This window comes from Drosophila willistoni (genome assembly GCF_018902025.1).
Source record: "Drosophila willistoni isolate 14030-0811.24 chromosome XL unlocalized genomic scaffold, UCI_dwil_1.1 Seg142, whole genome shotgun sequence".
Lineage (NCBI taxonomy): Eukaryota > Metazoa > Arthropoda > Insecta > Diptera > Drosophilidae > Drosophila > Drosophila willistoni.
The window spans coordinates 3,914,603-3,927,867 of record NW_025814053.1 but is presented as its reverse complement, the minus strand read 5'-3'; the positions used below and the strand labels follow the sequence as shown (position 1 = coordinate 3,927,867).

Sequence of the window (13,265 nt, the reverse complement as noted above, 5' to 3'; positions counted from 1 at the left end):
CAAAAAAAAAAAAAAGAGATTGACCTACTTAACGCGATTGTCGTAACACTCGAAGATATTCTGATGTGACAGCTCAATGAACAGGCCATAGATGGTGCCCATGCCAAGGACAAGCAACGATTTAAATATTATTGGCAATCTAAAAGGAAAATAAAAGAACAAAAAATGTTGATTAATGCAGTGAGACTAATGGATTGCATTGGACTTACCTGAGGAATACGGAAACGGAGAGGAAGGCAAATGCAGCCGATAATGAGACATATTGCGGTAGAGAGCATTTGCGATGTGCATCATTTGGATATGAAAATATATGGGTATAGATCGTTCGACTAGACAGGGCATTAGCTGTGGCATTTGACGAGCAGATCGGATGATCGGAAACACAAGTAAACTGTGAAATAAAAATCAATGAAATGGGTACCCACCCATGGTAGGGGAATCCTTTTTTGGCACTTACCACATTCACCTGTCCCACCGAATAGATCAAGATTATTGTAAATATCGTAATGGCCATTCGAAGAGTAAAACTTTCAGATATATCCCAAATGATCCATTTCAAGCGTACAGCCAGCAGAAGCATCAATATGGCACTGACCCAAATGAAGGCAGTGAGAAAGAGTAGCAAAAGGATTAGGGTGCGGGGCAAAGCTGTCACTTGAAGGGCTGCGCCCAATATCAATAACAGCAATGAACAGCCCATGGCTGTGGTGAAGCCCAGATCAAAGTCCTTGTGATATTCTCGCTCCATTTCGCTTTGACGGAAACGTAATGTCACCCGATCGACATGTTCGGACTTGTCACAGTCGACAGAACGGGCATTGATGGCCTGCGAGAGGAAGCGATTGACCCGATTCGTTGGCTGTTGATGATGTGCGGCCACCGAGTGACGTTTGCGGAAGGGTCGCTTAAATTTATCGGCCACCTTGGATTGCGACTAATCAGCCAACCAGTATTATGAAGAGAGATATGGATAGGAAGATGAAACAAAAGACAAGTTTAGTTAGTTTTACTCGTTATGATAGATTCTAGTTATTCGCTGGCATTGCTGCTACGTCGACAATTAAGAGTGTGTGTGAGAGAAAGAGAGTTAAATAAGTTTAAAGAGAAAGAGAGCGAGCTGGTAAATTCGCTACTTTTTTGGGCGAGCGAGCTGAGGCTTTTTTTTGGGGGGCATGCAAAGGTTGAGAGCAGAGTGCTAACTGTAATGATTTTATAACGAATACAAACAACGAGTAAACTAATTGAACTAAACAATATGAGAACATGCATTCGGCAATACGTTATTCAATAAAAGCCCCCCCCGCCAAAGCAAAATCTTATGAAACCAATATAAAAATAATGAAAAGTGTTAACATTAAGTAGTGATAAGTGCATTACATGTATTGTATGTATGTATATATATGTTTAATAGTTCAATGACTTAAGGAAAGTTTTTAAAACTGAAATGCTAACAAATGCAACTTTAGTATCGTCTTAAGTAATTGAACTTACAAACATATTTAATATTAAAGGCAGAATGAATACTTTTGGCATTTCTTTTTAGTTTTTTTTTTTGAATTTTTGTGATAAATGACAGCTTTGTTAGGCAGCATTAACGAAACACAGAGAACGAGCGAGAGAACAGAACGACAGAACGAACGAGCGAGTGAGCGTACATTAAACACAACGACGAGTAATGAACGGAACCAACGAGTGAGTACAAGACATGAACACCACAACGAGAAGACGGCCGACAAAGAATGGAACAGGTAAAGGTATAGCAAAAAGAAAGTAACAACTTGAATGAATAAAACAAATGAAACGGATAAAACAAAAAAACGAACAAATTGAACGGTTCGTATTTAATTTTTTTTTTAGTTTTTTGGATATTTGATTTTATTTTTTTTTTTGGTTTTTTTGGTTGGCTTATTTGGGCTCTGCTCACTTTATTATTGGTCGTGTGATTGTTGTGCCTATGTATGCGACTAATCGTACTCGCTGCTGAATTGGGATTTGTGCCTACGGTCACTTGGACACTGCCCCCCCCTGAACCGCCGCCACCGCTACCACCACCACCAGCACCACCATTTGCACCACCATTAGTAACACCACCAAGACCAAGACTATTACCAACACCACCTGCACCTGGACCGCTGTCAACGCTGATGACGCTGCCATAGCCGATGCCGTGCGGTGGCGGGGTAGCATGTAAGATTTTTTGTAGACGTATTACCTAAAGATCGGAGAAGTATATACAGTATATATATATATACATATACAGTAAGTTTTGTTGCTTAAAAACTAGACTTTTGTTTAGAAAAAGAAAAATCAAAAACAAAAAACTAAAAGTTAAATAGATTTTTTGTTTACGTATTTAGCAAGAATTAAATAGAGTTAAACAAGAGGTAAGAGTTAAGAGTAAGGATAGTTAGGAGATATAGAGAAATACAGATATAGATAGAGTGACAAACAGAGAAAGAGACAAAGAGAGAGAGAGAGATAAATGAAGGGAAAAACAATAGTGACAAAGGTCAAAAGGTCAACGAAAACTAAACGCAACTCAAATATAGACTAAAAAAACATAGTTCGATTAGTGTGAATTGATTTTAAAAGCATAGAACTTGATTTACCAAAATTTCTCACTTAAAAGGGACTCGTAAGCAAATATATAATATCAGATACCCTGTAGCCATACCCCAAGGTGGGTATATCTAAATTCACTCTCATCTTGGCCACAGTGTATTTGGTAAATTTTGGCATTTGTTTTTTTGTATTTATCGAGTTCCTTCGAGTGGTAATTTACCCCAATCAAATTTCGAATCCCAATGCCAAATTTAAATTTGATGTAGTGTAAGAAAACTGTGTCAGTGTTGTGTAATGTCCAATGAATATTTCAAAACTAACTACGACGAGACGACGAGGACGACAATGATTTGAATTTAAAATGTAATTAAACTACGCACAACATTAAAACTTTTGAGACTAGACTTTTACTTTTAGACTACCAAGACTACAAGTTAGTTAGTAGATACGAGTACATTAAATAAAAGCAAAACTAATACAACCCACAGAAAACAAAAGACGGGGAAAACCAAAAACAAACTGATGGGAGACAACGTCAAAGGGGAATGAAAATTGGAAGTCTTGGATCACTGGGTTGGGGGGTCGGGTTGGGGAAGATTCCTTTTTTAATTATTTTTGGTATTAATTCGTTTGGTTTCTTTTTTTTTCTTTATGGGCTAAACTTACCGCATCCTGAAAGTAAACGAAAAAGAATGAAATCAACGCAAGAAAGAAATCAGGAAGAAATTAGAAAACATTTTTGTTTTTTTTTTCTTTTTTTGAAACGCATTTCTACAGGGCAAATAAATAAAGAGACAAAACAAATTGACAAAAGGACAACGCAAACGAAAACAGTACCCAAAAAATTGCCCAAACCCAGCAACTGTTTCAACTGCTTCATGCACCGAAAGAGAGGAAGAGTAAAAGGAGAAAAAGAACTCAACTGAAAACTGATTAACTACAACTACAAAGAGAAGAATAGGATCGATTTGGAACAAAGAGACATAGCCAGAGTATGTATATATATATATATATATAAGGGGGGAGAAAGATAGAGTAGAGTAGAGAAGAGAACAGAATAGAAGGAGCAGGAACAGGAAAAAGAACGACGAGGACCATTTTAAGCTTCTTACCTTACGCGAACCCTTCTCGGACACATGTACGGCTGTGGCTGCTGTCGCTGAATCTGTCGAAGAAGCGCCTCCTCTGGCTCCCACAATACCGCCACCCACCAAGGCATTGGCTGCTGCTGCCGATGGAAACGAACCGGTGGCTATATTCGAGAATGGCACTGGCTCTGAGAATTTAATGGTATGCAATAATTGCATAACCACATTCGATACATTTCTAAATGACAATTTGCGACGACTGCCAATGGCCGAGCGGACACCCAAAGTGTTAAGCATCAGTGGCTATAAAAATGAGAGATGAAAAGATATTAAAGTAAAATTGCATCTAATGACAAAATGATAAATGACAAAACATGATCATGATGATGATGATGATAATAATGTCTTACTTTACGACGATGCGGTGGCGGGACTATAAAGAATGTATCAACGCCATGATCACGCAAATATGAGGAACGCTCATCACCATGTCCGGCCTCCACCTCGTATTCACCTGACAGCGAATCAAGAGTGGCACGGGTAACATGAACACGGCCAGGCTCACCGCCAGATTCCATATAATTGGCCAATGTGACATCATTGGACCAAACATCAAATTGCCATTTACGTAGGCCGAGAACACCGCAAAGCACACGTCCAGTATGAATGCCCACACGCATATTAAGAATCACATCGGTGGCCTCCACAACAGTGCTAAGAATCAAAAGTATTATGGTTTATATAAATATATATGTATATATATATAGTGGGATAAATTGGTAGCACTCACGCAATGGCATCGATCATATCGAGACCCATTTCCACTGCACATTTGGCATGATCTTTACGAGGTTCCGGCAAGCCAGAGACACAATAATAACAATCACCCAATATCTTAATGCGCAGGCAATGATTATCCTAAAAATTATATGGAAAATTGCATTATATTAAAGTTAGTATAACTAGCGGATTAGTTAAACTTACATGAGCCAATTGATCAAAGCGTCCGAATAACTCATTCAGCAGACGAACCAACTCCTGGGCACTACATTGTGATGAGAGCACAGTGAATCCAACAATATCGGCAAACAGAATGCTAACATTCTCATGCTTTTGTATATAGATGCGATGAAATTGTCCAGCCACTGGTGATAGTATATCATTTTTCATCTGCATGGCCACATGTTGGGGCAACACCGATAGCAACAATCTTTCCAATTTCTCATTCTCATCCTGTATCTCCAGCCGTGCGGCAATACAATTTCGTGTATCGAGAAAGGCTCGACGTTGGGCCCGCTCCATCATGATGTTGACAACCAAACCGGCCACATTGACACCAATGAATACGACAATATTGGCTATCAATTGATTATATTCCAAATATTGTAGAGCATCCGTGAATATCTTATAGACCGTCAGGCTAATGTGTACCGATGGCAGGGTAATGCCAAAGGCAACCGCCTCCCAAATTTGAAGCGGCATCATTGCATAGGCTAGAAAGACCACAAAGACAATTTGCCAAACACCTTCGGCCATCACCTCTTTGGTGTCCACGGGAAATACACTGCCCAATAGAGTGGGCATGGAAACTATGCAAATGCTGGCCGTGAAGAGAAGTATGCCATAGCATAGTGTAGGTAAATGATGATCCTTGATAACAGAGCATTGCAATAGACCCAACACAATGGCAAATAGCACACAGACAATAGAATTGAAGATGTTCTATCAATTGGAAGAGGGGGACGAGAGTTAAGATTTAGCAACATAAAGGATTAGTTTAAGCTAAGGACTCACATGAAAGGTGGCAGCATTATTAAAGGCCAATGAGAGGGCTGCCATAACGCCGCATAGGACAACAACTAGAGCCACCACGCCCAGCACCGAGAATCGTTGCAATTTGAGTGTATATCGCTGATATAGACATTCCAGTTCATCATTCTCGAAGCGCAGCGTATTGAGCGGGCGGCCGCGCGTCGCCTTCACGGCATGATCCATGCGGATGCCGGCGCTGCCGCCGCTAAGCGGCTCCTCCTCCTGTTTATGATGATGGCCAAACGACAAGGGTTGGCCAAGTTTATCTTAGCTGCAATAAGATGAAATGAGTTAAATGAGTTAAACTGACAAACGACCTTGAAAACGCAATCAATGAAGAGGAAAACTCAGCATAATCATCATTAACGCAAATCCCAAAGTCCACCTACCCCCCTTCTCCACCTTCTCTTTCTGTCTATCTATTTATCTATCGACTGTTTCTGCTGTGCTCTTGCTAGTGTTATATATGGTGGGAGGGTGTCTTTAAAAATAAATCAAAACATTTCCCACATTTGCTCAAAATATCGACTAAAAATAAGCGCGCACAAGGAACACAAGAAGTAGCTGGCGTGAAATCAATCAATGTTCAGTGTCCAAGTTTGTTCCACCAGCAGCAACCAGCAGCAGCAGCCAGCAGAAGCCAGCAACAACACACCACAGCAATTTGCGCACCAGCAACTCGCCACCTGCCCGAGAAACCAGCCAGGCCAAAAAGCTTTCTATAGAGGGGCGCATTGACGGGGGGAAGAGTTGGGTTGGTGAGCTGGTGATGAGCTGACTTGAGATGGTATGGGGAATGGGCCATATGGGCCATATGGGTGACAACATGACAACGCACACACACACACACACACACAGTCATCATCCATGGTAAGATTAATGGCGATTTGTATGCCGGCAATCCGTTAAATTCATTAAAATATTATGCACAAATTCACATTTTCAAAATAAAAATCCGTAATTAGTTGCCAGCAGCAAAACAGATCGGGGCGTTCAGCCAAATCGGTAAAGGAAAAGGAAGAAGAAGGGAGTGCTGAGGGGCAGACCGGTAGGGATCATCATTCCATCAATTAGGCATGACATGATATAATTATTATTATATATATATATCTCTTTTTTTTTTTGGTAATGTACTTTCTATATATTAAGAAACCCAAAAAAAACGGTTAAAATCGTAACGAAAGCTATGTAAATACATATATAGGTACTTATATATATTTGTACGATATTTTCCAGTATAAAGGTCAGAAATTGTCATTGATTTTCTTTTTTCTTGACCGTCAGAATGATAATTTAATTAATTCATTTTCAATTGGCATAATCAATGCATAAAATTTGCGAGAATTGTTCAAGAAAAATTAAGTTGTTTCAAATTTTGAAAACTAAGAAAAGTTTTGATGTTTCAAATTGCTTCTGACCTTTTAACCACACTGCTAAAACCATTAAAAAAACAAACCTATCACATTTTTTCTTTTTTCTGCAATATTAAGAACTCTGTTTTAATATTTTATATAACAGTTTATATATATTTAAACTGACTTGTTTTCTCATTTACTCTACTTATATTTTATTAGGAAAAATAAATGCTGTGATCTGGTTTGATTTCAACAACCAAAAATTTGTTGTACAGTGTTTTGTATATTGTCATTTTTTGCCTTAAGTAATAACGTTTTTGACTGGGCTTTAAAAGTAAAAAACGTTAGCAATTGAAATGGACAACCATTTCTAAAACCATTCAGAAAAAATGTTGATGTAATTTTTTAGTTTTTCTAAAGCAAATTTTATAATTATTTTGATTTCCAAATCCGTTAAAATAAGTATACCCAAACCAGTGAACAATATGATCTAAAAAACCATTTAGATTATTTGAGAATCTTCATATAATATTTATTTCGATTTAAATTGGTCATAGGAAATTACGAAGTTTTCAAAAAATAATGTTGAGCAAAATGAATGTAGTGAAATTAATTGAGTTTTAAATAATAGTTTGCACCAAATGTGGTCCAGAATAATGTTCATTATAAATTATGTTTTTTTTGTTTTGGATTTTATAGCCAAACAGGTGCTTTTCAGTTAAGGTCTTACATAAACCTTTTGGTTAATTACTTGTGAAAAGTTTTTAGTAATCGAAGTTTCTATACACACAATTTCGTCTGTGAATTGACAAAAGATTGTGTTTATTTGTTTGTTTGCTTGTTTATTTGTTTGTTCGGTTGTTCATTTACATATTTGTTTGTTTGCTTTTTTTTGGCAGTTTGAGCAGAACTTTTTCCTCTTGTGTGTTTTATGTTCTCACCGTGCACATTTTGCACATTTCGCGACGAGCACACAACGCGACATATTTAATATAATGAGACGTGAATATTTTTAATTTCATATTTCCAAAAAAAAAAAAAAAAATTATTAAAATTCAAATTAAAATAAACAAGAAAAACGCAACAAGAAGAAACATTCTATTTGCGGTATGCCGAGAGAAAAAAAAAGAACCCAAAACATTGCTCGAACATTTCTGAGTTATGCAAGTGTAAATAATAAATTTGCATTGCAGGTTTTTATTTTTTTGCACTCCGCCTCCCCTCCCTTTAACAAAATGCCTCCCCCCTCTATACGCTTCATGATGTATCTACATATAATTGAAATTCACGTCAAGTAGGCATTTTTCGTGCGTATTTTGGAAAATTATATTTATGTGTCCAACATAAATTGACGCCACTTGATATATAAGATTGGTGCATGTGTGTATATACCCTGCAGTATACATGAGCCTACAAATAGGGTATATAAGGCAAAGCAATACAATTTTAGAGAATACTATTAAATCATTGACTTAATTCGGCTATACATCAGAAGCAGAATCGAAAAATGTATTAAAAAGGAATCAAATGAATTTAGTTAGACCTCATCCAGTTATCGACTTCGAGTCAGAATCAAAATTGATATCTTTTCCAATACGAAATGACTTCAAAACCTTTTCGGAAACGAGAATGTGTCGAAATATTTTAATATATAACATTTTAGCAAACTTAATTCACATTAATTAAAAAAAAAACCTATCACAAGTATGTATTCATCCTAAATCCACGTCATTTTCTAGTCGTATAACCCAAAAAAGAGCAAAAATCTTTACTTCAGTTTGTTGTGGTAACTTTGAGATATATTAATTGAGTTTTGTGAATGAATAGAGAGAATATATCAATGGATAATTGCTCATTTAATTGTTAAACGATTTTTAATGTATATTGGCAATAATTTAAGCATAATTTACTGCAGCAATTTGGCGAACATGAAATTTTTGGCAGCATTCACTGGCTCTTGCCAAAGAACACTACACATACACACACACATACGCATATACACAACCAAAGAAAGAACAACAAGTTAAACATCAATTAAAAGGCCACGCTCCCTTGTCTTGAGAGAAATAGTAAAATAGACAACGATGTCGCTTCTAAGTTCATTGTCAATCAAAGAGGCGACAAAATTGCAAAGCAAATACATAAAGGTATATCTTATATATTTTTATTTTTTTTTTCGTTGTTTTCAATTAAAGTAGAAATATATATCATAGATTTTCTATCTTACATCGATTTCAATTGCACTTGACTGAGATTTTAAAAGAATTTATCATATTTACACTTCTTTGCTCCATCAACCAATTATCAATCGAACATTCAATCAATCCGATGAAAATTTTACTTTAAGCCAAAACAAATCAAAGCAAATGGCAAACCAACAATCAACAAAAACATTTAAAAATACAAAACTGACGTAGAAACAAACACACATAGAGAGAGGTAGAAACACACATAAAGAGAAAATTGGTAAATTATATCTCAAAGATTTGAATGCCTCATCTTTAGACAAGACTAAAGCAAAGCAATCAACAAACTGATGGACGTTTAGTCGTTCATGGGACTACCCTGTAATAGGAATCTCTTAAATGCATTTCTAGCAGTTGCCTTGGTAATATACTTTAACCTTCAAAGGTTATAACAATAAATTAAAGAGTTTATTATATTATCACTATTATCAATAGAAGAATCTAAAAACAAGCATGAGGTCAAGTTTCTAATCTTTTTCTGTCGATTCATCATGCAGTGCCAATATACTCTTACTGGCTTAAGTCCTGGGTATACACATCCTTTCAAATTCAATCATCAAAATATGCATAATTTCAATTCAATATTTAGATAGCTAATGCAATCAGATTAACTAGAAATATTTATTGTATTAAACTGATAAGGGAAAAAAACAAGCAAAACATTTCAACAATTGTGTAATTAATAAATGCATTCACTCATGTTTATAAATACAAAACATTTATATGAACATATTTCATCTATCTTTATCTGTTTGCCTGGCTTTGTGTCTGTTTTCTTTTTGGCTGGCAAAGAAAATTAAATTAGAAAATAGTTTCCGGTGATTGCAGGGTTTTTTTTTTTCTTTTGGATTCACAAGCAATCTATCCACGCGAAAAAGTCCGTTCCGCTTTCGTCAAGAAGAAAAAACTAATTGAATCTATATAAGTATGTATATACATCGTGCCTTTGCCATACATTTTTTCCCCTGGATGTTGATGTGGGGGTCAGTCTGTCCTTTTAGTTATTATTTTTGCAAATCAATTAGCGGATGCAGTTAAAAGAGAGAGAAAAGGACATCGGAGCCTTCAATCGCGGCAACATAATTTGATTATTGGCTAATTTTGTATGGCTTTTATACAGCCATATATGTGTGTGTGTGTGTTGGTGTGTGTGTGAGTATCTACGAGTTGTTGTCGATAGTCATTTCAGTGCCGCCTCGCCGTCATCTGTAGGAACCCAGAACAAAATCACTTTAGTTGACCCACCAAGCCAAAAAACAAAATACAATTTTTGCCGGATAGCAGGATGAGTAAGAACAGAAGGCAAATTGAAAAAAGAGAGAAGAGGACAAGGAAAAATATGGCGCCAAAAGAAATTTTTTGTGGCGCGCCAGGAACTCGTAGATATGTCCTGATGAGGGAGTGAACTCGTATGAGATGGGGATGGGTTGGTTTTGGGATGTGTCTGTGTGTATGTGTGTGAGGGGAATTATCCCAGTCTTCTTTTCTAGATACATGACAAAATGTTTTTATACCCTAAAAAATAATTAGTATTAATAGTCACTCTAAAGAAGAGTCTTCCAACTGGAAAAAGGTACTTTTTCTTAAAAACACTCAATCAATTCATTGGAAATAGAGATTTTCATTGAATTCGATAGCAAAAGTTTCCAACATGAGGCAAATTATGGCAGAGTATGTCAGATACGGTTTTGTCCTTGTTGAGTTTTTATTTTGTTGTTTTTATTAGCATGTGTGAAAACTCGAGTTCAAGGATATAAATATTTTGTCATTGGCCCGTCGTTTTTGTTGTTTTTCTTGTTGTCGCTCCTTTCTGATGTCAGCAATTTTCAATGGGGTTGGTTCTATTGAAGGGTTTATAATATCCATTGAATAAATATTTGTTTCACAATTTTTTGGGTGCATTGTTGTTATCAAAACAGATATATATTTGTATAGACCTCATATATGTATATGTATATAAAATGAGCAGTCCTTTTCCAAATGTTTTTCTCATACTTTTCATTTAGGGACAAGGACATCCTCTACATTATAATAATTATGATTTTTTTGCATTTTCTTTTCTAGTCCTGTTTCGTTTAGCCTTTTATAATTTTCTTATTGCGTTGCCTCTCTTCTCCTTTGCTTTGTTTCTTTCATATCATTCGTTTGTCATATGTTGTCATTTTATTACAGTTTTTGCCTTCATTTATTGATTTCACCTTCTCGTCTTGTTTTTCATTTTCTGTATCAACTGTAACATTTGTTTTGTCTTTCCTTTTGCATTGTTGTCGTTTTACTTTTACTCCACTGCATAAATCACTATTTCATCTACATTTCCTTTCCATTGTTTTCCCTTAAGGTCCGTGACTGACATCTTGACTTACTGGTAGCGAGTAACGAGTAGCGAGTAACAAATGTTTGACTAGCTCTATCTCTTCCATTACTTCATTGTGAAATGTCAGATTTACTTCAATTTTTTACGCTTATCCGTCAAAACAACTTGTTAGCTTCTATTGTTGATGAAGGGAAGAGGACGGAAGGTAGATAGGGAGGTAAGAGCACGGTTAAAGGAAATTATCTCTTAGTTGTTTCAGTGTTGTTTCGTTTTGTGTTCTATTTGTTTGGAGCTGCGTACTGTTTGCGCATTTGCACGGCCTCCTCTTGGCTCTATCAATGCAGTGCAATGCACCTGCTCATCACCCCCACTCCCACTCCCATCCCCATTTCCACCTCCAACTACACCTTTACCTCCACTCAAACAACCACCCACCCATATGGCTGACTAAAGCGATAATCAGCCGCAGCAGTAACGACACGATCTTCACTTCAGCATAGTTTAATGGGAAAAGGAGGGAAGTGAAGTGAGGTGTAAACGATGGGACACAGTGCGATAAGCGTAATGACTTGGCGATTTGGATTTAAAATTGGATTTCAAATTGAATTTTCGTTTTTGCATAAAATTTCCTCTTTTTTTTTAAAGCATTTTTTTCGTTTTTGCGCCTAATTAAATGGAATGAGAAGGTTGCGAGTGTTTAAGGGAAATAAGTCAATGCATTGAACATATGTTAAAATGCTGGCGGACTGAGCTCGAAATGTACGGGAATGGGAATTGCTGTGTAAAGAGGATAGACTTGAAACGTGGTTTTGCATCCGCAATAACTGGTAGAAGGGGGACAATGTCAAAGGCGGGGCGGAAGGCGGAGACGTTGGGTTGGGTTGGGTGCAATTGGCAAACAGTCAAGAGACTTGGCGGCAAGGGCATGCAAATTAACCCGCTAAAAGGCCAAACCACACAAAATGTAAGAAGAGAAAATCAATAATTTTTGGTTTTTATTTTTAAACTTACATTTTTTTTGTTGAAACGAAAATGATAAAAGAGAATAAAACAAAGGGCCGGATTCTTTATGCCCCTCTGTATCTATCTATTTATGTATGTATGTACTTTTTATAGGGACGGATCATTGGGCAAGGAAATGAGAACGATATTCAAGTTTGATTTACCTCCCAAAACTCTATGCTGTTATAAGGCTTTTTAAAGTATAACAAATTATTGGAAAATCATCAATCTATATTCTTAAAGCCGAAAAATATTTAAATTTATTTTAAATTGGTTAGATATAATAAAGTTTGTTTCTATTATGACCTTGAGAAATTCGACAAGGCACAAGCTTGGCAAACTTCCGATCGATAGTATTTATATACCCTTTGTGGTAAGGGTATTTAGACATATTTAGATGCTTTTAGCATTTGGTTGGCTATTACCGGACGAACGGTTAAATCGTCTGTAAAAACACATTTCCCCCTTTTTTTGTTTTTTCGCCCAGTTTTTTTTTCCATTTTTTCTCAATTTTAAAAATAAAACTGTATTTGTTCGATGAGCATTAGAAGGAGTCGGCATCGTCGTCGACCAGATGGGTTGAATGGGTCGAATTGGTCTGTCTTGTTGGTTGTTATTATTGTAGTAGGGAAGTTATTAGGAATTTGCCTGAAATGCTATAACCCCACACACACACACACACAGCCAGACACATAAACGAATGTGTGTGTGTGTGTACAATTTCGAATTGATGTTTCTGAGAATTTTGCAATTAAAGTAGAGAGCAGAAAAAAGAACAAGAAGATGCAGTTTATTTGGGTTCATTCTAAAGAGAAATTGTGGAATAGACCAAATGCTGCGAAATGGAGTGGGGGAGAGCGGTGAGGTATATAGATACCATATAACA

General features: G+C 36.5%; 1 protein-coding gene across 2 annotated transcripts in view; it reads right to left on the bottom strand.

The window, feature by feature from the left end:
* The window catches only part of LOC6653130 (Ca(2+)/calmodulin-responsive adenylate cyclase), a 36,332-nt gene that overhangs the window by 5,320 nt on the left and 17,747 nt on the right, over nt 1-13,265 (bottom strand). Inside the window, exons 3-12 of one of the 2 annotated variants that reach the window (XM_023181341.2) lie at nt 5,445-5,733; nt 4,635-5,372; nt 4,441-4,568; nt 4,061-4,364; nt 3,675-3,953; nt 3,229-3,234; nt 1,925-2,212; nt 458-934; nt 210-391; nt 29-139 (exon numbers count right to left, since the gene is read on the bottom strand). In XM_023181341.2, coding sequence (XP_023037109.2) covers nt 29-139; nt 210-391; nt 458-934; nt 1,925-2,212; nt 3,229-3,234; nt 3,675-3,953; nt 4,061-4,364; nt 4,441-4,568; nt 4,635-5,372; nt 5,445-5,645 — 2,714 coding nt within the window. In that variant the 5' untranslated portion in view covers nt 5,646-5,733. The remainder of the gene's footprint in view (nt 1-28; nt 140-209; nt 392-457; nt 935-1,924; nt 2,213-3,228; nt 3,235-3,674; nt 3,954-4,060; nt 4,365-4,440; nt 4,569-4,634; nt 5,373-5,444; nt 5,734-13,265) is intronic. The other variant, XM_023181343.2, reaches the window with a different exon arrangement.